This window comes from Sardina pilchardus, chromosome 17 (genome assembly GCF_963854185.1).
Source record: "Sardina pilchardus chromosome 17, fSarPil1.1, whole genome shotgun sequence".
NCBI lineage: Eukaryota > Metazoa > Chordata > Actinopteri > Clupeiformes > Clupeidae > Sardina > Sardina pilchardus.
This window is the reverse complement of record NC_085010.1, coordinates 11,148,425-11,176,298: the sequence shown is the minus strand read 5'-3', so window position 1 is coordinate 11,176,298 and position 27,874 is coordinate 11,148,425. Positions and strand designations below refer to the sequence as shown.

Sequence of the window (27,874 nt, the reverse complement as noted above, 5' to 3'; positions counted from 1 at the left end):
TGAATATTATTGCACTACCGTTCTTTCAAAGTGTAGTATAAGTATATAGATTTTTTTGATCCTGTGAGGGAAATCTCTGCATTTATCCGAATTGCTGAATTAGTGAACACACACAGCACACAGTGAATACACAGTGAGGTGAAGCACACACTAACCAGGAGCAGTGAGCTGCCTGCTCAACAGTGGCGCTCGGGGAGCTGTGAGGGGTTAGGTGCCTTGCTCAAGGGCACTTCAGCCATGGACTGGTCGGAGAATGAACTGGCAACCCTCCGGTTACAAGCTCGAAGAACTAACCAGCTGCCCCAAGTCAAAGTAAATTTTTAGGTTAACTGTGTGTGAAATTATTAATTTATGGAGAAATGCTGTTTGACTTATACTGTAAATGACGCATTGTAATTTGTCACATTAAGAGTATTTGTATTATCTTTGTATGTTCTCATAATGTTCCTTTGCCAGCTCTTGTTTACAAGCCTTGTTTGTTTAAGTCACATTGTTGATAGCACAATAGGCCCATTAACGATAATATGCACAATATTAAGTTGTTATGAGTAGCCTTCATGTTAAATGCTTGGATAACGTGATTGACGACTCACCAATTCCATTCTTACAGATTGGTGAGAGGGCTCTGTAACTTAGGCTGCAATCAATGTGATATGGAATATGTCATAATATAAAATAGTGTACTACTTTGCCTCATGTAGAAGATAGATAGATAGAAGTATCTATCTATCTATCGATCTATCTATCTATCTATCTTCTACATGAGGCAAAGTAGTACACTATTTATATTATGACATATTCCACATCACATTGATTGCAGCCTATGTTACAGAGCCCTCTCACCAATCTGTAAAAACGGTCACTATGGGAACCGGACAACCACGCAACCTCCCCGGTCTTTGTTGCCTTCATGATTGCCTTTTAATTTTTTTTTTTATATTAAAAAGGACACACACAAACAAGCCAGTTGGAATCTGCTACTCATTTGTCTCTCACCTGCGTGCAGAACAGATGTGCTAACCTGTGTTAATTGGAGTAGGTTAGATCTGTATGGAGAGACTTTTGTCTCAATATTATTTAAATATACATAAAAGGATATTTATACATATACATACATTTATAAATATAAAAAAAACAAAATACAAATATAAAAATGTGACATACAAATAAATAAACTAATTTATATAAATAAACCTTTTGTAAATATATTTTCGAGATTTGAAAATAAATATGCTTGACTTTGTATGTGAAATCTTCATTTGTGGATCTCCATTTTGCTTTTCTCTCGATTACGTCATTTTGAGACATTCCTCCCGCACACCAAGATCCACAAATAAACTGACCTGACTCTCGTCAGATCCTTGTAGTTCGCTGGGCTTCACACAAGGATCTGGGACTTCTCGATACGAGATGTATTTCTGAAGGCGGGGCCTTGTAAAAAAAATGATTGGGTCATTATTTTTTGCTCCCTGGAAGGAGTTTGCATTGCCCTCGAGCCCAGACCCTTGTGTGGAGCTCAGCGAAACGCCTCTGGTGGAGCATGGCGGAACTACAAGGGTCTGGCGAGAGTCATGCTACAAATAAATACCTCTGAATTTGAATGCGAATACACCATCCACTGAACAACCAACAGATGGTCACTCACATGAGCAACTGTATTTGCTTAACCCTTAGATGCATAAGTGGGGTCAAAAATGACCCCAGAGGTTGTTTTCTTGCAGTATCTTCTTCATTTTATTTTTTTTTAATTTAACCTTCTATGTATTCCTCAAATAGGTTGTCTTTGACATGAGGCCATTTGGATTTGTGTCTAACTGTTATATTTTTAAAGTAATTTAATGTTTTGTATCAGTACCACCGATCCGCATAGGTGGGGTCAAAAATGACCCCAAGCATTTTCTATGGAATTTCAAAAGTTAACCCAAGGATCTTTTGATTTTTATCAACTGTGGCAGTCAGGTATACATTTACTGTTGATTATCACATCTCATGTCAGCAGTTTCACCATCCTGAAGGCTATTTTTACACAACAACATAAATCTAAGTATCATCATATAATGTGGCGGCCAAGCGTTCATAGCGACGTCGCTTTTTGATCCTTCGATGTCCGCTCTTCCTATAATTGTGAAGCAGAATTCACCAAGCGATATTTACAGAGGGATTTGTTGATGTAGCGTTCTTGGCCTGATTTGTATGACTCTTTATGCCTAAAAATAGGGCAAAAATCCATTTTTTTAAGCCAATTGGCAGTACCTTCTGATTTACTGGATAACAAAAGAAGATATTCATAATCACCTCTGTAAATGTTTTTTTTATTTGATATATTAACACTACAAAAAAAAAAAATTCAACCTGGCTTTTTCCAATGGTCAGATTCTTTGCATCAAAACATATATGCAAATTAGCGCATATTTAATTAGACACGACCTAATTAGCATATTTAAACATAAATACAGAAAACTTGCAATACGTTTTTTTCTCCTATTTATGTGAGTATTCAACTGGTAAAGTTTCATGAAGATATCTCTAAGTTAAAAAATGTACCCTATTCACCTATGTTGAGATAATTTTAGGATGTTTACCTTTTTTTGCCTATCTAAAAGCTGTTTTGTAATAAAATGTTAATTAAAGTGATGCATCAATATGTCCAACATGAAATAAAAACATTTTAGACAAATATATAATAAAAATCATCATCTTTAACCAAAATGAGAGACATTATTTGAGATTACAGCAAAAAACGCATGCATTCTAATTGGGGTCATTTTTGACCCCACTCATGGAAGAGTGTAGGTATTGGTAGCCTATGCATCTAAGGGTTAAAAATATTTAGTGTAAGACTCTTGTGAAAGAAGGATATGCAGTTTTCAAGTGAAATTCCCAAATTCATATTGAAACTACATGAAAGGCCACGAACTACAGTACAACGTGACGACAAAACTGACAAGCCCGTTAGCAATACCAAGTCCAGTTGCCCACCTCTTATTCTTGTTTTTCTTGCAGTGCATTTGGTGTGAATTCCCATATAGGCCTGGCCTGGCTAACGCCTACCACTTCTCAAATGAGACGTGGTCTGGCAACCAGACGTTCATTTTCTCGTATTTGAAAAAATGCCCAGATCCGTTCATTGGGCGCCACGGATGTCTATCAAATGCGCATAGCTCACCCAACTCGTTCGTATGCAACGCTAAGGGCTGCCATTGACATCAGTGTAAATCCTTTGGCGTCGAATGTAGACGCAAGAAGGCAACGGAAACTTCTCGGATGTTCTGTGATTGGTTCGCCAACATCAGGCGAACATTTGGGCGTTAGTTTCCAGACTGGCTTAGCAGCGGGATTTAAATCACTGCGCAAGGCAGTATGGGAACACCCAGGCTAATATAGGCCTATGATTGCTGTGAAATCCAAACACCTTTTAAGTGAATTACCGTGTGTGCTTCTATTTTTTATACTGGATCACTGTCTCTGGATAATCCATCAAAGAATCTGAGTGCCTTATAACCTTAAAATAACTAATTATTTGGATGCAAGTCCCATCCTGTCTGCTAACTGTCTGGACCTAAGCCCAGTTAGTTGTATTCCACCTGCCACACCTATAATAATATTAAAGGATTGTAAAAATCCCATCCAAAACAGGAGTCATCCACCTAACAAGTACCGATCTGTCTGTGGCTTGTGGCTTCTAGTCTAGTACCTATTACACATGTCTTTGGCAAGTAGCTACAGACACAAGTAAAGAACAGTCAGCCTCAGCCAGTTCTAACACAACCAGATATATAGGCCAGCTTCAAAAGTTATCAACCCCCAACCCTAGCGAATATAGCCTATAGATGTGAATGTTATTGACATGCAATTCTTTCCCCAAAAACTATATGGTAAACTCTCTAGACATCCAAAATGGTGGTGGGTGATTGTATTGGGAGCACTGGGGTATCAGGTAGGACTGTAAAAGGGAAAAAAAAGTTTACATTTTGACCCACAGACTTCAGGTAGGAGGGCCTCTAGCAGGATTTCGCTTAAGGCCCCATGGAGATCTGAACGGGCACTGTGCCCTGCTGCTATAGGCAGTGCAATTTAGCCGGGGTGCGGCTGCCAGTTGGCTACATCGGTGCCGAACATCTGCTGCTTTGCCTATACACTTGCCATGCTATACGTTTTGCCTGCGGGTTTCTCCGTTGTGCCCAGCTGCTCTTTCCCACGGTGACGGGACCCATGATTACCGGAACCTGCGGCTAGCTCAATTTAGCAGGTGGCTAGCTTGTTACAGGTTGCTTGCCCAAGTCGTTGGAGTTGTTGGTTGTTGGATTTCTTACAGCCTACCTGTCCTTGTTGTGAATAAGGTAAGGTAAGGTAAGGTAAGGAAACTTGTATTGTACCCAAGGGTAGATTTGGTTGCAGATAGATAATGTTAGTTATAGATCAGTGGGAACGAGCCTGGAGGACTGAGGATCGAGGAGAGAGGTTGAGAAGGGGCCCAGGGTTGTCCAATTTGGGTTCATGGCCACCTTTGGCCCACATTCCGGTTTATTTGGTCTGCCTCGTTAGCATGGATGTAGTGGTAAAATAAAGAGGTGGGTATAAACTATATTCTGTGATCACAAATTTATTTTTGAAGGCATTCAGAGCATGTTTTGTGGTGGTGGAGGTTTAGTTGCAGGGGCCTGTACTACGAAGCGGGGTTACTGGCTTAGCTGGGTAACTTCGAGAGTAAGTTGATCACGTGTGGCGTAACTTCCCGGTTAACCCGTACTACGAAAGGTGGATAGGTTTTAGCCGAGGTATGCTGCCATGGCAATTTACGCTACATCTCAAACCTGCTCCGAGCAGGTTATGTTCTTGGTTAACCCGAGGTTTGCGGTTAACCACACCCTTTATAGGCAAAGTACCATCCCACAATGTCGACGTAGGCTACCTGGAAGATCCATTATTGGAGCGCAAATTGTAAGCGGCTCTCTTCGCAAGGCGAGGGTTTAAAGACCGCCAGAATCTTTCTCTATAGAATATTCTCTATGAAAGATAGCCTATACATTCTCAGCCAAGGGAATTCGTTGCATTTGTCAGCTGATCGAGGCAAAGTGGAGGCTATAAGCATAGGCACTATGCTATAACATATTTTCATAATTAAGAAATATTAATGCAAGCTATAACTAGGCCTATATAGCCTATAAACCTTCTGAGTGTTTTTGAGTTTAATTTTCACCTGCTGCCAGCGGCACTGCCGTTGCATCTAAAATGTTCACAGGATAGGATTACACTAAATCAGTCAATGGGGCTAAACATTCAATTATCCTTATTAATCTACATGGCATGAATTGTGTTGCATCTGTAGGACTCTTATAAATTCAAAATGTATTTATTTCAACACATTTCACACATTCCGCAATATATTAATCCTCCGTAACACACAGGCTATTTAAGGAACATGAGATAAAACTTTACTTTCATATATCCGATCTGCAATACGTTGCCAACAGCATTGTCTTGCTTTGTTTGCTGCCGACGTATTTGATTTGTGTCGTAGAGTGGGTTTCAATTCCTCGCAACTTTTTATAATCATTGCGCATTCCTTATCGGTAAAATAACGTGATCGCGTGGTGGCTTTGCGCTGCAACCCGCCCATTTTATGTGAACGCGCACCAACTCCGATGAGGTTAACCCTAGTTCAACAAACCAACTTCTTACTCCGCGTCGTAGTACCGATTAACACCAATGAAGATAACCAGGTTTTGTCAACCCCGGTTTAGCAAAGTAACCCTGGGTTACATTTGGGTAGGTTGAGCTCCCTTCGTAGTACAGGCCCCAGGTAAAGAATGTGTGTTTGAGTGTAGAGTGTATTGATGGACTGTCACCACATTATTAGTTATTTTCAAATGCATACTTCTCCCCTTGAGATGTCATGGCCTGTTGATCTCTGCTGGTATGAGCTCCACAGCGCCCCCCCCCCATTACCCAGTGTAAAACTGTGGCCAGACAATGAACTGAAGAAATTCCCAGCAGCTGACAAGCAGGCCTATCGTGGAGTCTAAATGCAAGTAAACACAGTTCATCCACCCCTGAAATCTCCTCCTCTTTTTAGATTGTATCCACGTCTCAAAACAGTTTACTCACCAATTGCAACTTTTAACATTCAAAACTCTCACTGTAGCCTAATTATCCACATTCATACAGTATACACTCATCAACACTCCAGGGACCATTGAATGCCACTGGTATTGTTATAAACATTGGACAGTAACCTCCACCACCACCAAACATGTTCTGAATGCCTTCAAAAATACATTTGTGATCACAGAATATAGTAATAATAATATAATATAATATAATAACATAATATAGGGCCCCAGCGGTGGCGCGACTGGCTGGGGCACCTGCACCGTACGCCGGCGACCCGGGTTCGATTCAGCCCTGTGGTCCTTTCCGGATCCCACCCCTGCTCTCTCCCATTCACTTCCTGTCGATTCTCCACTGTCTCTATCATTAAAGGCATAAAAAGCCCCAAAAATATACTTAAAAAAAAATAACATAATATAGGCAGGCCAAATAAACCGGAATGTGGCCCAAAGGTGGCAATGAACCCAATATTGGACAACCCTGGGCCCCTTCTCAACCTCTCTCCTCGATCCTCAGTCCCGATCCTCAGTCCGGCCTCAGTCCCACTGATCTATAACTAACATTGAATAGATTATCCCATTGTTGCCGCTCTTTATCTAGATCAGTGGAAACGAGGACAGAGGAAGTAAGGGAGGATACATAAAAAGACGAATGAGAGGCACCCATAGTCTAAGTGGAAGGTCCCTACAGCAAGTACGATGGGGAAGTGTGTACATTCATACCTGGCCTGAGCACGTTCCAGGTGAGAACAGCACCTGAAGGCCACAGCATGCCCGTGTGTTGCTTAAAATTCCACAAATATCACAGAGCTTTAGTTGTTCTGCTCGTCATTGGATACACACCCATGGCAGTATGGAAAATACAGTTATAACATCACCTGTTATGGTTAGGTCATTGCATTCACTATTTGAGATCAAGATCAAGTGGTTGAGAATGGGGCCACAGGGTTAAATTACATACCGGTACATGGGAGCAAACATATGGCTAAAATTTAATTGGACATGTATGGGACATGGGATAGAGAACTGTAACATCATTTTTTACACTTAGACAGATGAAAAGGTTTTAGCTGCAGTCAGAGTGCAACTGAATTATTTTTCACATCTGAATAACCTAGCCATATCCCTAAACGGAATTATTCTGGCGCCATCTTGTAATTATATTATAATTAAATTACTATAATTATATCATATCAATTATAATCTAGGTGTGAAACCATGTCTCTAAACAGCTATATTGTAGAGCTACTGTTCTCGTAACTTGCATCAGCCGTCGTTATCAGGGATGAGGTGCTTACGTCAGGTCTGCTCTCCAGTCCTCTTGTCTCATCTTATCACCTGTGCTGTAACCTGTGGCCTACTTCGTCTGACTCGTATCTACTGTATGTAAAGCATATGTTACATCAGCACACCTGCGCCAAGGAGTATCAATGGAGTGTCATGATGTAACATTACGACATACACTAGACTTCCTTTACAAAAAAAGAGCTCTTATAGCTGGAAAGGAAGGGGTGGTGGGGGCTACATACTGTATCACTAACTATGGATTAGAAATGGGATGCCATTGATGCTCCTGTAGGTTTAATGGTGGGCTTTTGTAGTTATACTGTATTTTGTCTAAACAGACAGCACTGCTTATTACAGCAACACAAAACACAAAGAGACGGTGAATGAAATGCCAAACTTGTTTAATCTTGCATTTCAGATAAATCCCTTCCTTACGTTCTAAACCAAAAAAAAAAAAAAAAAAAAAATCGTATTGTGGAATTTTAAAATCACCAAATGATGGAAGCACAAAAGGTGCAAGGTTCACATAGTTCAAAACAGGCAGCAAACAATAACAGGCAATAACATAATAACAGAACAAAACAAGAACACAAGAACATAATGAGAACACATCGTCAAAGTGCTAGCGACAAATATTGCACATGATTGTCGAGCTGAGGCCAGCTCTGGTGAGCTTGGTATGAGGTAACAGTTGGTGATGTTGTAGGGTCGAGTTGAAACACAAGCTCAAGGAGGAAACCATGGCATGGTTGTAAAATTGAACCCGAGCGCTCACTTGCTAAACATAATTAGTAACGATTACAAAAGATGATGTTTCTTCTATTGCTTTGTACCGTGCGTTTCAATGGACGTTGAATGTCTAAAGAGATTTAAGAGGAGGTGAAAACTATTCTGGAATATTTGGGATTGCCTAGTCACCAAAACAACAAGTTAAAGGCTCACCAGAAAAACTACATTTGATGAGATCAAATAGAAACTGGTTTGATGACATTCAACTGCGAAATAAATGTGTCTTGCTAAATTAAGATGGGCTCGTTTTTTTTAGTACTCCAAATTTGAAAATATTCACCGGCCTATAAAAAAAATGCTATGAAAGCATGTGATAAGTTATTGCACAGCACTGGAATTTCACTTCAATGGAGGCAAAAGAGGAGGATGCATTTTGTGTGCGTGTTTGGGATGACATTCAGCGACATTAATGCGGAGACAAATGCTACTTTTTCCCCCTTGAGGATCAACACTGGTGGTGTACATGGCCATAAAGTGCAAGCACGTGCCATGCTGCTATTATGCCTCTTCCTTGTGCAAGTTTTAAAGGCCTCCCAAACCTTTGGCAAAATAATGAGTTAAAAAAAAAAAAAAAAAAAGCCAAGAACACATCAATCAAACTCTAATATGGTGCTGAACTGGATGCAATTATTCTGTGAATAGCACAAAGTTGCTGTTACAGTCCATTTCCAATTGCTGTTTGGTTCTAAAGCAAATTACCTGAATGCAAAGTTCTGGCGTACAGAAGACAATGCAATTCTCTCATGTGGTGACATCCAACATTGGCTCGACATACATTTGTCCTCAACGAACAGTAATATTTTAATCTGAAAACTGAATAATTAAATTACGATACAAACAGAGATAGCTTTATGAAGGCTTAGAGCTGGCACACACTCTCACACTCACTCTCACACACTCACACACTCACACACACACTCACACACACACACACACACACACACACACACACTCACACACACTCACACACACTCGTGTGCCATTACATAAGGTACAAGATGGCAAAAGATCCCAGACCAGACCTGACAGGGTCAGAACCTTCAGAACTAGAACCGGAACCTTTAACAGTCACAAGAGGCCTTAGGAGCAGTCTGTGTAGGTGGTCACCATGTTACCTCTCCTCTGAGTTACAGTTCTGCAGTGCTGCTTTGTGGACCGGTGGAACCCGCCATCAGCCCTGGGCATGTCGAACGAGAACATCCTCTCCATGTTCTCAAAGACATCGTCAAAGAGTCCTCCTCCATCTCCTCCTCCAGCACCTCCGAAGGAGTTCTGGAAGTGACGCCTGTGCCGGTTCTGCTGGGCCTCCCTCTGCTGGCTCTGGAAGTGCTTCTCGAAATGGTTCTCGAAGTGGTTCCTCTTCTGGTGGGAGTGCTGATGTTGATGAAAGTGCTGGTGCTGGCCGAACACGTCAAAGTCTCTGAACAAGTCGTCGAAGTCGAACGGCTGGTGGGCGTGCTGGCCGCGTCCTCCTCTGCCCCTCGTGCCCTCAAACGTCGCTTGCCGCCCCATCAGATTGTACTCCTGCCTCCGCTGCTCATCAGATAGCGTTTCATATGCTGAGGAGAGACGAGAGAGAGAGCAATGGCCAAAAAAGGTGTTAGTTGTTTAGATTTCTCCAAAACGTTCTATAGACTCAAGAGTCCAGATAAAAAGTGCATGCATTAACGCATACAAGCATACTAAAGTGACCAGATGTCAGAGACCAGAACCGGGGACCAATCCCAAAAATGTGAAGAAAAAAAAAAAACAGGGACATTTCAGTTTGACTATCAATCTGTATCAAGTTTTATCTTCAAAAAACGGGGACAAAGGTAGTTTTTTTCTGTATCTTCACGGGGACAGGGAATCAAAAAAGTGGACTGTCCCCTGAAACCGGGGACGTTTGGTCACCCTAAAGCATACACTTCATATTTTCACACATAGGCTAAAATGTAAATGTTCACAGTGATTGGAATAAGAGGCTTATGCATTCTCCAAAGTCAGCATCACTGTAGCCTACTATAGGCTAGGTTTATTGAGATTTAGACCAAATCTGTAATGCTGATAACAAGTCGTGTCACTGACGCACCTTCTGCTATTTCTCTGAACTTTGCTTCGGCGTTGGGACTCTTGTTCCTGTCTGGGTGGAACTTCATGGCGAGCTTGTGGAATGCCTTTTTTATCTGCCGCTCAGTAGCGTCCTTTGGCACACCCAGAATGTCATAGTAGTCCTCTTCAGCAAGGATCAACTCTGTGATCATCAAGATGCACACCGCAAGTGTGAACACCGTCTGGGCCGTTGCCATGGCTGTGAACAAAACCTGTAAAAAAAAAAAAAAAAAACGGAAGTTATATGAGCAATTTAAGTAACAATTGTCAGCTGTCAACAAACGTCAGCAAAAGCAGCTACCTAGGCTACAGTAGGCCTACCAGATGTGACCTGCGTTCACTCAAAAAAATCACCCTGTAGCCTATAGCCTACTGTAGGCTACCCCACTGAATAACCTTCAAAACGAGGTCCCTGCTAAATACTTTTTAAACACTCAGTTGGTAAAAAGTGAATTCTAACATGCCATCCAGGCCTACAGTAAAGAAGAACATGCTATCACAAAAACAACCACCTATCACGACGTTTACAGGCAAGAAAAGTATCTGTTTAGGTCTAAACAAGTAATTCTATGATTAATTTAAAGTTGCTGTAGAATAGCCTTCAGTGTTTTACAAATTAAAAGTGAAACAAATGCTGATAACTTACCGAGCGTTCAGGGCAATTCCTCGCAACCAGCAAGTGCGAAAAACAGCTGATCGTCTTCTGTTACCCCTATCTTACTTAACCCCACGAATCTCAACGCTATTGGCCAACTCCTGGTAGAAATGACTAAACGCATTTTGATTGGTCCAGGTTGCAAACACATGTAGAGGTTTAATACGTCACATCCCGTTTCGTCATCCGGAACGTCGCTTTCGTTTCAGCCAGCACAATGTTCCTGGCTTTGTTTACAAAAAAAATAGCTAAGTAGCTCAAAATGCCCCGGTATTGTGCAGTGAAACTCTGCAAAAACCGTGGAGGGGTACTTTCAAAAGACAACAAAAGGATTAGCTTTTATCCGTAAGTTTGCATTGTGCAGCTCCTCATACATTTTGTGAAACTGGTTTCAACTCTAATGCAATGCAAGGTGGCTGCAATCCTCAAGTGTCATTTCTGTAACCGTTAACGATTGCACTCAAATTATGCGTAATTTAATCACATAGTGTTCATGTTAAACATTAATCTCACGTTGCATGTAGTATACCTCGCCGAATGTGCCTTTGCGTTGGGTGCGTTGAGAGCAATGACTCATTTAGCAAATTGCCAACTTCTTCTGTGTCTCCATAGCTTCTCCCTCCTCCGCTGCTGCGGCTGCTGCTGCTGCTGTCAGTCATAGATTGTTTAACGTTTTAGCGTACTTGTGTCCTCCCAAAGGTTCCCATTACAAGATCAGGCCAGGCTTCAGAAATGGGTTGATAACATGAAACGCCAGGAGTGGACACCCAGTCGGCACCAGTACTTGTGTAGTGAGCATTTCACAGAAGACTCGTTTGATCTTCGCTGGGGAATTCGGTACCTCAAGCACACAGCAATCCCGACAATCTTCCCTTATATATGTGATGTAAGTTGTCATCCTTATTTAAATGTATTTTATGAGTTTATCTATGCAATGTAGAAACTACTTTCCAGCCATGCGTGCTGGTTTGAGCATCTATTGTTTCCTCCAATGGTAGCCAAATTGTTGAAAACAAGATAAAATATGGCTCTATTTGTGATTTCAGGTGAGCAATAATCTACTACTAATCAACCCAATGAGCATGTTTGATAGGTTTGAAAATGTTGTGTTTTGTTTGTTTGATTCATTCAGATGCAAAAAAAGTGTGTCTCTCCGGTCACATTGGTAATGACCAATAATGACACATTGCACTTAGCCTACTTACTTACGCCTGTTTCCCTGCCTGGAGCATAGGCCACCGATAACATTGCACAGTCTGATTATAATCTCAATTATAAATAGATTGATGGATACAGATAGACAGATTATGTTATTCATTCCCATACTGAAAGTATGATGTTACAGCAGCAATTCATGGTATTAACATAGGCATAGCACACACTAGCACACACATACACACAAATACACACAAACAAGTCATGAATAAGTGAAACAAATGTCTGTACAATTGAATGTAAACTGTGCATGGTCTCTTAGAATATGACTATCCTCTCCCTGCACTTTGAGGAGGCACTGTCAATTGTTATAGCAGTGGACAGGAATTATTTTAAGATATTGAATCCCACAAGTGGGAAATTTACTTGTCACAACAGCCCGATAGCACAATGAATAAAAGTAAAAGTAAAAAAGACCAATTTACTGGAACAGTCCTTATTACAGCGATATTGAAGCAGCCTCCAGCAGAAAACACCCTGTAGTCTGCCAGTAGCTCATGTAGAGGATGTCTGATAGTGTCCATAATGGTAGTTATTTCATTCTTTACTATTATTTAATTCGACATTCTTCTCTCAACAAGTAACTGTAGGGGCTCAGTGTGGTGTATTTCCAAATACAAAATCAGTTATTTTAGTCAAGTAGTTCAGTTTTTTTGGTGTTATTGGCTCTGATGCTGCTGGCCCAAGAAAATTGCGCTAGAAAACAGCAGGCTGGTAAAACATATTGAATATTCTGCTGCACACATCGGGGGCAGCCGTGGTGTACTGGTTAGCGCATCGGGCTTGTAACCGGAGGGTTGCCGGTTCGATCCCCGACCAGTCCACCACGGCTGAAGTGCCCTTGAGCAAGGCACCTAACCCCTCACTGCTCCCCGAGCGCCGCTGGTTGGGCAGGCAGCTCACTGCTCTGTGTGGTGTGATTCACCTCACTGTGTGTTCACTGTGTGCTGTGTGTTCACTAATTCGGTTAAATTGGGTTAAATGCAGAGAACTGAATTTCCCTCACGGGATCAAAAAAGTATATATTCTATTCTATTCTATTCACATTAAACATAAGCTTTCTCAAGAAGTCTAGCATGTGCTGTCCCTTCCTGTACACAGCATCGATGTTGCACTTCCATGAGTGGTGGGGGAAAAAATCGATTCTGTTCAGTATCGCAGTATTTTGTGCATGCAATTATGTCGATACTAGCTCAAAGCATAGCAATACTTAATGATATAATTTAATTATCTATTTTACTTTAATATGAGTCGAGTTTACTCAGTAATTACTCAGATAACATTATGCCTACAAGGTGGCAGTTGTTGTGGCGTTTTGTTGTGCATCTAAAGGCAATTTAAAATATAAAAGGCTTCACAATGCACAGCGCTCCGTCGTCTTTTACACTTTTCCGAAAGTTTGGGTGTATTTCAGCTTTCGAAAAAAAGCAAATAGTAAGGACCTTAATATGCATCATGCCATGACAAAGTGATTTGAACAGTGTTATGTACCTTTGAATAATATGGGAGACGTGAATTGCAATCTATCGCAGAATCGAATTGCAATACTTGATGTATCGCAATGTATATTAAGAATCGTAATAATATCGTATCGTGACCCACATATCGCAATAATATTGAATCGTCACTTTTATTTGCCAATTCCAACCCCTAACTTCCAGTCCAGTTTGTTATCAGGCTGTACAACCTGGTATCTACAGTGGAGGAGGGTGCAAGAGGCAATTGTTTCTCACATCATGCTACAAAGCTGTGTGCATCAGTTCTCTATACTCGGTCTCCTCCCCTACCGTAACACACACTGTAAAAAATAAATGTGATATGTCAGGATTTTACTGTGTTTTTTTACAGATTTTGTCTGGAATAAATTATTTTTGGAAATGCCATTTATTTTACAAAAATAGACTGTGATTTCACATGTCAAATTTGAAACAACAAGAAATCACTGTAACAGTGAAAAACACTATATTCATGTTCTTTTACAAAAAAACCCATCAGAAATGCATATATTTCTAATTGAAAAACGTTAAAAAAAATCTTTCGTAATTTCATATGGTTTGAAACATTGAAACTATGTTGAAGCCTAATGTTTAAGTGATATTGAAAGTGTCCCCTCTGTTTTACGTTGAATCAACATTAGATTTTCAACTATACTGACACATGTGATCTTGTGAAGTGCTGTCCCAATCTCAAATACCTATCTGAGCCCATAGACCTCTGAAGTTCGCCTTAATAGGATCCAATGCTGCCAAATTTGCCCATATTTGGAGTTCCGGGTGTTAATTGAAGCTAACTGCCTATGGCAAGTTGCATAGACCTCTGAAGTTCGCCTACAAAAAGGATCCAAAGCTGCCATCTTTGCCCATATAAGGAGATCCGGGAGTTAATTGAAGCTAACTGCCTATGGCAAGTTGCATGGTAAGTTAGCTCTGGGGTAGCAAAGATCAAAGTGTGCCGTCTTCACCTACCGAAGATCACAGTATCCACTAGACGGCAGTGGACAAAACTGTGTAGTGAAAAACGTCTGCATTTCCAATGTCATCATCCCCGCCAGAGTTCAACAGGTGCGATAATTGAAAATCCCCATGTTATTTTCCCATAGAAGAAATCTGATACCGGATCTCCTTATTTGGGCAAAGATGGTGGCTTTTTTGTAGGCGAACTTCAGAGGTCTATGAGGCCTCACACACTTAGCACCTGAGATCAATTAAGTCTTTAGTCCTTAGTCCTTAAGGCCCGATCACATTATAGACGGCATGCGCTGCGCTCACCGCTAGGTTGCTCTTGGTTGAGATAACGTTCTACGATTTTTGTTGTTGTTACCGCTCCTATTTCTATGGTTACTGCTGGGCTCCGCGCAAAAGTCCATTCACTTACAGCGCGCCGCGGTCAAAGTTGAACATGTTTCAACTTTGACCGCGGCAAGCGCAACAGCGGCAAAGCGGCAAAATGCCGCCGGCAGAGCCGCTTTTGTGCTCTCAACCCATTGAAATGAATGGGTTTCATAGCGCATGCCGCCTGTAATCTGATCGGGCCTTTAGGGCTCACATTGGCTGAATCCCAGTAGCCTACAGCAGTTAGGGATTATGGGTAAGTGTTAGTTTCTTGTTTATAATGTTTAATTTTTCCTCATTACTCTTTATTGTGGCTTTTTGGGATGTGCACTGTATGTCATAGAACAACTGATTGAACATTCCACAGAAAATGACTGTGTAAGGGATTTGTCAGGATAACCACTATAGAGAGGACCATGACTAAAATACATGGACATTTTGGAGTATATGTATGTTTCTTCTTGGGTGCAATGCGAAATTGAATACTTTTTCAATAGCATTCCTCTACCCCCTTGGCAGTGTCACAAAGTTGGGCACTCAATGCTTACTTGCATTATGTGTCTGCAGAGGCACTGCTGGAGAAACCCGGGCCCTACAATAATGTTAGTATTATTGCGGAAGGGTTTCTAACATATGGTGTTATTGGGGAGGGAGCTCTAAATATGCATTTGATGGGATTAAATGGAAATTAAAATTAAAATTAACAGTAAATTATTGCAATAGTAAACCCAATATCATGTTTTTCCACATTTTTGCGACATGTTTTGAACGATGAATCACATTATTTTGTGTGTCATATACTGTTATATCACATAAAATATACATGTAAATTATAATACAACCAATATCCATGAAAACCAACTAATAACAGCACATTTCTGTAAATGTAAGCATTATTATCCGTAATACAACATTTATTAACCATATTTGTAGGTAATTTCATTGTTTTGAAATGTGAAAATGTTTCTAATTAAACATTAAAAACATGAAAATGAGGCAATATCCTTTTAAAATTACAACTACAAACTGTATGTTAATTATGGAAAATAACCGTATTTTTACGAGAAAGTAATTTTCTGTTACTTCACAGTATTTTTTTGGTACCGCACAGTATTTTTTTGGCGCCCCAGCTGCCGGAAATTTACTGTTTTTTGAAGAGGTTTTTTTTTACAGTGCACCCCACAACTATCGAGCCATTAGAGTATTTCTGCAGATGACTGGTTGCATATTTGTGCTGGAAGTAACAACAGGGGTGTCATTATGCTTATGGTTATGATTATGGTACTTGGCACTGACACTGGTACTTGGCATTGTAAAGCACTTGGAGCTTTGCCTATAAAATCCGCTATACAAATAAAACTGCTTTGTCTTGCCATGCTTTGGCAGACATTTTTTTCGAAAGCGATTTGCAGTATATAAAGACAACATTAAGTAAATTATTACCTTAGTTAATTATTGTTTCAAATAAAATTGAAAATATATATATACATGAAGCATAGTAGTAATAGTGATAATAGCAACAATATCCACAACAATATAATATTTTCAAATTAGTCTGAGCAGTGGGGTCAGAGTAAATATGTCTGTTTATGTCATGTGCTTGTGTTTCTGTGTCTGTTCCGTAGGATGAAAACAGTAGAATTCAGAGCAAGAAGAACTCCAGGGTCAAAGGAAGAGTATGCAGCACCAACGTCCAGCTCATCAGGTCCTTGTCCCCGCCAAAGAAGAAACCTCTCATCCTCAACGACTTCCACATCAACAACAACAACAACAACAACGACAACAACCACAGCAACACCGATGACGATGAGAGCGGCAGCATCGTCACCGGCCAGACGACGGAAGTGAGCGCGGCAGACGGACAAGTCTTCTCCGTGCTCCTCGTGGGACACCTGAAGCTGGAGACGACTCTTTGTCCGCAGGAGGAAGGGAAGTTGCCGGTCGGGCCCCACCTCACAAACACTGGCGTCCCCTCACCTGCGCGTGTGTCTGTCTGCGAGCACCCAGGTGTGCTGCCGGCGAACTCGAACGGCCAGGTGAAGAGCGAGACGGAGGCGCCCTTCTGCGTTCGCTCGCCCGTGACGGCGTCGTTGCCCTGCGATACGGTCGCTCCCTTCCCAGACTCCGCTTCCGGAGCGGCTGGCCAGGGGGCGGCCGATTTGCTACAAACTGGACTCGATCAGAGCGTCGCGATCGGCCCAATGATGTGTCTGAAGGCGGACCAGGACGAGCAAGCGGGAGCTGGAGTAGTCGTTTTCTCGGAAGCGCACACAGAGACAGAGGGCGAGGGGGGACCGGACAAGGACGAGGCCGCGGAAGCACAGGCGGAGGGCGAGGCGGAGGTCGAGGGCGAGGTCGATGGCGACGGCGAGCACGCCAGCCTGTGCGAACACTCGTACTCGCGGCAGGACCTGGACCAGGAGCAGCTGTGGGGGCGCATCGCCGCGCTCCACGCCAAGATCACCGAGCTGGATCAGCGCGAGGAGGAGACGCTGGCCAAGATCCAGGCGGCCGAGGACACGGCGGCCCGGCTCCGCAAGCAGAACGTTGTGTGCGAGGAGAAGCAGAAAGCGCTGGAGGAGTATTTCGCCGCCTTCCTGCGGTAGTCCGAACGCTGTCATTTTTTTTGTATGTTTTGTTTTGTCTTGTGCAGAGTTCAGAGTTTGAATGTGATTTTTTTTTTTATTCTTTTTTTTTAATCTTTTATCTTGTTGGCTCACCTGTCACCAGCTCCCCCGGGCTATGGCTTTGGTACTATTAGCCGTTTACAGACAACATGCACTTAAAGTCCAGTTTCAGAGGTATCTATTGGTATCTAATCATTGTGTTCTGGTTTTGAGGTTGAAAAATTCTCCACATTGACATGGAACGGAAACATAGCACAGAACAGACATCATAAAATATTGTCTACGTATACAAAAAACAAAACAAAAACATTTTGTAATGCAAAATACCAAAACATGTACTGTATTTGCAGCCGAGGCAGACCAATTATTTATTTACTATTGCTATTTATCTTGTATAGACAGTTTAGAATGTTTTCTACTGCAGCTACTTCTAGCAATTATGTTACTTCATAATGAGGTCTGGCAACGTAAACAAGACATACAGAGCACACCCACAACCCCCCCCCCCCAGAACAAAATGAAATATATCATGATTCATTTGTGTTTGTGAAGTACTGTTTACAGTTAGAGAGAAGCACCCCCAGTTCAGATTCATTCAGGTATTAAACAACACTAAATTTATGGGAAAATGCAAGAATCCAACTCTACCTTTTCACTGTAAGATATGATGAGGGTAGCATCAGAAAGCACAGGCACACTCTGACAGAAATAGCTCTCGCTAGAGGACTTGATACTTGATATTTTAAGACAATCTTTCAGTCCTACACTAAAGAACACAAGCCTTAATTGTCCAATGGGTGGTCATTCTATGAGAATGAGTAAACCCAACTCAAATAAGAAAACATGAATTGTATAGCTGAAAGATGCTTTTTTTTAAATTCCTGAATCCCTTGAAATGTTCCTTAAAGTGGCCTAACCACAGTGACCAACAATGACAATCTAATTCACCATGACTCTCTATGTGAATGTATTTCGCAATCAGACTGATGATCTCTAAAAGCCCAAATGAGCTAAATAAATACATATCCTACCTGATCATTGTAAAAGTGAATAATCAGCTTTTACCACAAACAATTGCAATGAGTGCTTTATTAGCATGTTTTAATCTTGGGTTTTGTTTGATATCAGTGTAGATAATCCATGTTAATAGCATTTGGCACTTCCGAGCACAGCGTTTTGTGACACTGTAAAACGTGATTACTGAAACACATCCTCACATTTCTGGTCTGCCTTGTGACAAGCCCATCCGGCCAACCATGCCCTCTGGCAGAACTCTGCTCTGACCCATGTGTGTGTCATTTTAGCCATGTCATATTTTAAAGAAAAGATAATAAATCTGATATATTTTGATACATATCGTGCGTCTGTCTGGGATTTTGTATGGATGATTAATTTATTGCACGTGCATCATGTTATAAAGAAGCTCGTAAATGATGCTGTGATGGTTTTTTTTTACTTTTTCTTCCTGGCACCCCGGATTTGGCATGTATACGGCAGGCCTGAGGTCGTTGCCGGGATGCTGCTCTCCTAGTCTCCCTGAATGAGAGTTTGTTTAATCCTATTTCGCCGCCATATCTTGTGCTGCAGCTGCCCCAGGCTTAGGGCTTTGGACTGTGGTGGTACAAGTCAGCTCAGACTCGGGGAGAAAAGGGGTTTTCAGTGTCATTAAGGGGCTGGCTTCTGCTGGTTTTACAGTTCCTTTCGTATGCAAGAATTATCTGTCTCACAGTGCTGCGAGTGTGTGTTGTACTGTGTGACGGTGTGTGCATCTCTCTCTCTCTCTTGCGCTCTCATTCTCTCCTCCTCTGTCCAACTGGATAAGATAATTTGGGACAGCTATGGTTTACAACAAGAAATAAGAGCACAGTGCTCTGAATGGAAAACCACTTATCAACTGGTGTGTGTGTGTGTGTGTGTGTGTGCGCGTGTGATGAAAGGTCAAATTCTCCTCTGGTAAACCGCCAGAGCTGTTTGAGGCTAATTACATAGCTGGCTCATTATTGTGTTTTTCTTGGACCACGAGAAGAAAACAGAATTTAATGTCTTGGAATTTAAAAGCTTGCTTAAACAGCGGCTAATTGCTAAATGGACTTCTGGCTCAGAGGAGAGAGACCGAAAACAAGGGCAAGTGTATGGTGCCGGGGACGGAGAGTGAATTGAGGAGGCGTTAGCTTACAGAAGCAGAGTTATAGTCAGACAGGCTGTACTCTAGTGGTGATTGCCTTGCCAGCTCTGCCTTTCATTCATTTGCATTCTGGACTGTGTGGAACTCGCCGCCTAAGTTGAGTCATCCCTGCCCCACTGGTAGTCTGTGCTGGTGATGATGTTTGGGGGGATGTTGGGCTCTGGTCGTCAAAGAATCTCAGTTTGTATTCATCTTTGAAATCAGCACCTTAATGCTCCGTTTCACAGTTCACAGACTGACATGTATATTATGACATGCATATTGATTGTGTCAATTGTGACTGTTCTTTCTTGCTTTTAGTGCTACGTCCATGTTTTAAGTTTTAATTTTGTGGAATGCATCAGGTTAGAAAGATAAAGATAAGCAAGGCAATGCAGGGAGAGGCAGAAAGCCCAACAGGCTTATTTGGAACCTCCACAATTAACAACAACATTTCGTAGCATATGTTAAAAATCATATTCATAATATGACTAGACCTTACGTGAGTGATAGCAAACCAATATTCACAAAAATTACAAAACAGCAGTTAAATTATATTTGAAACATCTTGTATAGCTTGTATGAGGAACATTTTTGTCAGATGAGATGGAAAATGCTGTTGGCACCTCCAAATCTTGTGCTTTTGGAAGATGAAGAGCAGCAGAACTCAAAATTGACTAAGAATGAATCTGTGAAGTAGAAATAGCTTCGACTGCCCTTATGGTTCATATGCTTGAGTAAAAGGGTGAACAAAAAATGAATGGTCCACAAACCATTCCGCGATCTCTATGGAAACCTCACCCATTCTATGTGGGCACACAGAACATAATAGCATGAAGTACCTTCCCCTGAAAAGCCAAATCAACAAGCTTCAATTTTGCTGCTACGCTACTTGAAGGTAATGACTGTGATTACTGTGCAGGCTAGTAGCCGAAGAAAATGTAAATCTTCACCATCTTAGGGGAAATGCAGCTGGGATGAACATTTGTGGATATTGGTCACCTCTTTTTGGAGATGAGATTAACCGTTAAATACAGCATTGGATGTCTAGGCCTACTGTTGCATTTGCAGAGATTGTGGAGTTCTAGAACCTCCAGCTCCATCTTTAGTTACATCTCCACCATCACTCAAGGACCTAATGCAGTAGCACAGGTGTCAGGACATGGCCTTTAATGGGGTAGGGGGAGATACATTTTTCTCATTATCTCATAATAGCCTGGTCTCTTTTGCAATAATAGGGTCGGCACATTTGGATTTGAATCACCCGAGGAACTGGCCTCCTTGTAGAGAGAGCACAGCTGTGAGGATGCATTACTGATCAAGTGGGGCTTATGCAGAAACCCCAACCCTGGAATGTCACAACAAATTTATAAAATTAATAGTGTTGCATTATGGAAGCGTATGTACGTTCATAATTGTATTTATAATGTTTTTGAGCCTTTGAAGTATGTGTTGTGTGATGCTTGGAAATTGTGTTTATACTCAATTGAGAGTTTTCAATAAGACGTATGTAAGAATCATTTAAACTTGTTTTGATCTCTGGTAATAGATTTTAAACTTTTATTTACAGTCCAAAGTATACAGCTCTACAGTGGCATTAACAATGGTAATAGTAACACCAATAACTGCTTAATACCAAAACCTTTTTTACAAGCATGTTAAAAAGATATGGTTAAAAAGGCCATAATCAGAATGAAGTATAGAACAAACAGACAGGTTACCTCTACTGTACTCCATTCTAACATACAAGGTGCACACAATAATCAATCATAATAATAATACTAATATATATTTAAAGTCTATTTATTTTACAGCACATTTCTGTCAAGAGCCTTATGTTCTTGACCAAAAGACATGAAGACACATTAAATATGTAATATATAATATAATAATATAAGTGCATATATACAATATGATGTATGTACTGTAATATAAATATAAATGTGTTCAAAAATGCAAAACTCAAGTCACACTCCACTGCTGGGTTTATTTTCCGCTTCACTGCACCCCTCTGCTTCTGTGATGCTGAAGGTTTCTGAAGAGCAGAGGACAGACACGTCCAAGCCAGAGAAGCTTACATGTGCATGGTGTTTACCACAGTACCTCACACATTAAGATTGACAGAATACATGAATCACAGTCATCACATACATTAACATGCTTAAAACATGGCATCAAGCTGGGGCAGAACATACAGTATGTCCTTATGTGAGTATTAGAACCGCAGCACCCTGTTTGACCACCATGAAGACCATGATTGCAATCAGTTCAAACCTGAATATCAAGTAGAAGTACTCTCCTGCATAACATTCCGAGGGACCTCCGAGCCCCTAATATTGTCCCAGTCTATTTAGCTGTAGTACTGGTAGATCCAAGGGTTGGTGCAGCTGTTGAGGCTGGCCAGCAGCATGATAATGACAAATACTGGACCTGTAATTGCAAAAGAGACAATACAGATCAATTTATGTCAATTAATGGTGGGTATACATACGGGATGGGGGAAATTAGATAGCCTGTTGACAAATAAATCAATATTATCAAGAATCAAGATGATCAAGAATTTATATTTCACAAGAGTACAATTTAAGATTTGAATTGTGATTGTGAAATTGCAGGTCTATAGCCTACTACGTGCAGTGTTTTTGAAGCTACAGTGAAAGCATCAGGTATAGTCTCAGTACCAACCATGAGTGGGTGCGCTTGGGCTCCAAGCTGACCACAACTGGACCACGAAGAATGGTGTCCAGCATATCGAGTATGCTAGGATGATAACAAATGTCATTTTGATGGTCTTCAGCATTGCGCTGGAAACCCCTCTGGGATAGGAGCGTCCATCCCCAGTCGCACCCTGTAAGGTCTTCCTCTTCATGTTGAAATAAATTCCCGTGCATATCCTTAATTGACAGTACAATAGGATAATCGCAGGCAAAAGAAACACCGACAGAGTGATCCAGGTGATGTATATTCTTTGTCCCCATGGCTCAATGAAGGTTGCCCAACAGTCGTATAAGTTTTCATCCAGCCTTTCAAGGGAGAATATGAAGAGTTGCGGAGTGCTGAATATCAGTGAAATTAACCACGCTGCTCCGATTGCCACATACCTTCGAAACGAGCCTTTGAAAAACGACACCATGGGTTTACACACGGCGTGGTACCTATCTATCGTCATAGCAACTATCATATATGTCGAAGCGAACATACCTACAACTTGGAGATATTTAACAATTCTGCATAAAGAGTCGGAGCCTTTAAATCCGTGCGTAATCTCCATGGATAGCTGGGGAAGAACTTGGAAAAAGGCGACCATCAGGTCAGCGAGACAAAGGTGGAAAAGAAACAGTTGTGTCCTGGTGTTTCTTTTGCGCTTCTTCCAAAGCATGAATAGCAGAAAGAAATTTCCACAAGCTGCAAGCACAAAAATCGCTCCCAAAATCCCAGCTTTTACAAGCGCAAAACGCCCTCCGCTTTCATCCGCTTCTCCAAACTGTTCCGGTGAGGACGAATTGCGGTTGAAAGTGAGATTAAATGTATTAGACATTATCACGGCAGAGAAACGCTGCTTCTTGCTTGTGTTTGTTATGTCCTAGTACAGTAAGCTATCTTTGTGATGAGGTGGATAACATTCCAACTCCGTGGTGGGGACTTGCGATTGCGCACATACACATCGGTGAAATCCTTGACTTCACTCACCGCAGACACATGTTTGGGTGTGTTACTACTGTAGATTGCTCTGACACTTTGGGGGTTTAACCGCTCTGCTAATGTGATATCTTTCCATGTTTCCATGCAATTTATTCAGTTTCCATCCAATATCTCAATGAAATCTCTAGACCATTCCTATTTCCTATTTGTAAGCATCACTGATATCTCTTATCACAACCAATTTTTTTTTTTTTTTGTATTATTCCAATATTTTAGACTGCTTGGAAGTCTCATAATAACATACAATATCAAAGTAGATATTAACCCTTATGTTGTCCTTGGGGTCAATTTGACCCCAAGCAGTGTTTAACATCATAAAATATATGGTTCACTTTTTCTGTTTTGCTTCAAGTTTCATGACTTTTCCTTATTTGAAGGGTACAACAGAGTAAACATGAAATTTGCACAAAAATATGTTTCCAATGTCCTGTAAAAAAAATAGTTACGTTGGTGGTATTGGGGTCAATTTGACCCCATTTTTATGAAACATGATGAAAATGAATATTTGACAAATTATGGATATTATTATTGTAATAGTATGAGAACATGTAGCTATTATCATTATTTCATATACAAGTACATATTACATATAAGTTATTTTGGCAGGTCTGAAAAAGTCCAAAAAGTCAGCCTTTGGGCTGTTGACACTGGATTGGCCATATTGCCAGTCAGGGTTCCAGGGTTCATAAAGGGGTGTGGGGGGGTGGGATTGTTTTGTAGGGCTTTTGATAGTGGTTATTACACTCTTGTTAAGTACCTACCACAAAAAAAAATTGGGTAAAAAAAATAATTTTAATCATTTTTGAGAGTTTTTTGTAGCTGGGGTCAAATTGACCCCAAGGACAACGAACGTCGTAAGATTTTAGGACAACATGAGGGTTAACAACAAATAACCATAAGTAGTCTATGATCATGTCTGCTCTATTAATGTTAAACTAATCACACTGCACATTCACTGATCGCAAAGTGGCACTGTAAAAACATAACGATTTGTAACATCTATTAGAGTCCAACATCTCTGTCCATATCCACCATCTTTACGTCTGACACAATCCAACATCTCTACTCAACATTCCTATAAACACTCTAAAAAGTCCAACATCTCTACTTTTGTTGCAATCCAATATCTATACATACAGTCAAACTAACATCTTTACTTTCGAGTCACAATTCATCATTACAGCCCAACCTCTCTGTTTATGTGATAGTCCAACACCAACCACCTCTCACTCTCCATGGGTGCTTAGGCAGTCAGAGGTACACTGTGGCGATGGGCTCAATTAAGCATCAAAGGATCACATAAGCATAGGCCCACATCTTATCTCAGTATGTAGTATGTGAACCATTCATCCGCGCTCAACTTCAGCTCACACACAGCTTGCTGATACGAGTTGAAAGGTTAGGTACATGGAAATCGAGAGGAGGAGGAGATCTCAGATGATATCACAATCTCATGTGTACCCATACTGTATGTGCACAGGTGTCATCTGCAGATGCCAAGTTATGCAAGTTAAGATGGTCTCAATAAAACAGTCTTTTGACATTTTGAATTCCATCCATATGGTTCTAATACATAATCAGAGTATATCCATAAAGAATTCTCACAGATCAAATTTCACAGAGAATAGTAAAGATCGACACATCACACTATATGTGCTTCTTGCAGGCTTATGAGCATCTTTGAGTCTGCATGCGTGTGTATGTAAAGGCATTTTCACATTGACAGCCTTTGGTGCGTTTTAATTGAACTAGGTCTAATAACATCCTCCGTGTAGGTGTTTGTTTGACCTTTTTCCCTTTTTTCTAGTGTCAACACTCTGTGGTGACCTCCGTATCTAGGATACGCATGCTGTGGTACCCCCTCTGTGTTTGTTTATGTCTCCATATGCCAGAATGTTCTCATAGTGAGCTTCAAGTTTTCACTTTGATGTCTGGGTATGCAACATGGTGCAGCAGGCATTCTCATATTCGAGTGTGCACACTGCACAGTCTTTCTGCATGTATTATGGCAGCTGTGAACCTCTTGTTGCTTTACCACCAACACATTTCCATTTAACCTTCATCACATCGTCAATTTAATGGGTTGTAGGCACATACTGTACATCATACACACACACACACACACACACACACACACACACACACACACAGACACACACACACACACACACACACACACACACACACACACACACACACACACACACACACAGACACACAGACACACAGACACAGACACACACACACACACACACACACACACACACATACAGTATAACCCACTTGTGACATTTAATTAAAACTAAATGTGTATTTTTCTCTAATGCTCTAAAGGTTTTGAACTTGCATATGCCATGTCCATAGAGTCTTTTAGGTCATTTTGTATGGTCAGGTCTAAAGAAAAAAAGCAAACATGTTAATGCTAACCTTGAACGTACACCTTGACACAAAGCAGATGACGGAAGCACACAATGACAGATGATGCAGGTCCAATAAAAGCACTTCTGCTGCTGGAGACGTGTATGAAGGGATTGAGAAGCTATGAAAGGATACCTGAGTAGGATGGCAACCAGGCGGCAGCCTTTCATTACACATGGTAATACCCCGCAGTGGAGCACAGGGAGTACAGAGATGTGAGACAATGAGGCTTGCACGCTTGCATAACGCCATGCCATAAAGACGGCAAGTAACACCATCCACTGTAACGGTCTATAGGCTGGATGAACCATGCCTTGAATTTCCCCTTGGGGATCAAGAAAGTATCTACTGTATCTATCTATCTATCTATCTATCTATCTATCTATCTATCTATCTATCTATCTAACTTTATCTATACCTGACCTGCCGGCAAACTAATGTTCAATCCTTAAAGATTGATTTTATGGTGATAGCCAGACTAACGGTCTACCTCAATTGATTCTAAATTTATCCTTGACTCTCCTTATCTTTAGTTCTCACTCTTTCTGTGTTATGTTTTTTTTTTGGCTGTAAGTAAGTAAGTCTCATTTGTATATCATATTTTACCAAAGTGCTTCACAGGTTAAAAAAAAAAGAAAAGACAAAGATTAAAAGATAATTCAACCATCAACAACAGATTACACCCCCAGACAACAACCAGCAACAAAGAAAGACATAGCATCGTATAGAATACATGTGGCATCAATATCCACTTATTACACAGGAACTCTGTTTGTCTCTCTGCACCTGCAGTTCCAGTCTGATTGCAGATAGTCATGGGAATGTGCACAGCGTGTTCAAGCATATTTCATATGATAATATTCACTGCCTTTAGAATCTTCACACATGCAAAAGGTGGCCAAGGTCACACAGGTCCCTAGTGTACATGTCAACTGAGCAGCAGTGTGATAGAGAGAAGGTAAACTCAGGCATCAAAAAGGCTGCACGCAAGGCAAGGCAACGTCTTGACTGGTTCAATTGATGACACCATGCAGCACTTGAATCACAGCGCCTTGTTTCGATCAGTCAGCTTTTAGACTATTATCCATGAAAGGTCACACTTTTAACATCAAGTCACTTGGGGCCCTCAAAGGGCTGCCCGGTATGGAACCTTCACACAAATCTTTAAGTTTGAAAGAGCCTTCACAATAGCATAGCAGGGATTGAGGGGCAATTCACTCTGTCAATCACCTCAAAGGAGTCTGGCTGTGTTAAAAAAAAAAAAAAAAACAGAGTGTGATTTTAATCTACGGCAATTTTGTTCATTTAAAACATCTGAATAGGCCTGGAGGTTTTCACAAAAAAAATATTTCATGCCCGGCTGTCTGCTTTCAGACAAGTGCTATAAAGCATAATTGATTCGAAATGGCAATGCTAAATTTAGAGGCAGACTCACAATGCATGGAATCATACATTTTAATAATCCTTGATTGGTCTCAGACACAACATTTGCATTGATGAAAACAATAAATGACTCTCTGTCTTTCTCAACAGGGATTGTTTATCATGAACGTATCTCTTTCAATCCCACACACTGCCTCTAAGTAAACATATAGCTGTGAAGAATGGGACATGTGCACGTTGCTATGGAAATGACATGAGGGAAGCATAGGACTGGACCGTGACACCAATACTGATGCATAATCATTATGTTAACTCCGCTGGATGTGACAATTATTCACACATATGAACATTCCATTCCATCTCTAGCACGTCACAGGATACTTGCTGTTTCATGCTGGCATAAAGTGAGGATGTGAAGAAAGAAGCAAAATGAAGAGATAATCACACCATCTCAGTGTTTTTTATCATCTGTAAAATAAATGTAAAAAGAAAGCACATCTAATAGGGGTTCACATGTCTACTATATCATATAAAGCTACATGTTGTTCTATATGTAAGTGACATATAGCATAGTTTTGTTATCAATAAATGAAATCTCATGG

The 27,874-nt window shown here is 40.9% G+C and overlaps 3 protein-coding genes across 3 annotated transcripts; 1 reads left to right on the top strand and 2 right to left on the bottom strand.

Moving 5' to 3' along the window:
* Positions 1–8,757: 8,757 nt before the first annotated feature.
* On the bottom strand, positions 8,758–10,981 carry LOC134062348 (dnaJ homolog subfamily B member 9-like). The gene is made up of 3 exons (XM_062518328.1): positions 10,924–10,981; positions 10,258–10,489; positions 8,758–9,745 (listed from the first exon to the last, which is right to left on the bottom strand). The coding sequence occupies exons 2-3, from the start codon at positions 10,472–10,474 to the stop codon at positions 9,267–9,269; spliced, it is 696 nt and encodes a 231-aa protein (XP_062374312.1). The 5' UTR covers positions 10,475–10,489; positions 10,924–10,981; the 3' UTR covers positions 8,758–9,266.
* A 152-nt stretch (positions 10,982–11,133) lies between these two features.
* Positions 11,134–18,907, top strand: LOC134062346 (THAP domain-containing protein 5-like). The gene is made up of 3 exons (XM_062518327.1): positions 11,134–11,277; positions 11,632–11,818; positions 16,604–18,907. The coding sequence occupies exons 1-3, from the start codon at positions 11,195–11,197 to the stop codon at positions 17,582–17,584; spliced, it is 1,251 nt and encodes a 416-aa protein (XP_062374311.1). The 5' UTR covers positions 11,134–11,194; the 3' UTR covers positions 17,585–18,907.
* Positions 18,908–22,119: 3,212 nt separating this feature from the next.
* LOC134061693 (arg8-vasotocin receptor-like) lies at positions 22,120–23,307 on the bottom strand. The gene is made up of 2 exons (XM_062517453.1): positions 22,455–23,307; positions 22,120–22,199 (listed from the first exon to the last, which is right to left on the bottom strand). The coding sequence occupies exons 1-2, from the start codon at positions 23,305–23,307 to the stop codon at positions 22,120–22,122; spliced, it is 933 nt and encodes a 310-aa protein (XP_062373437.1).
* Positions 23,308–27,874: the final 4,567 nt, after the last annotated feature.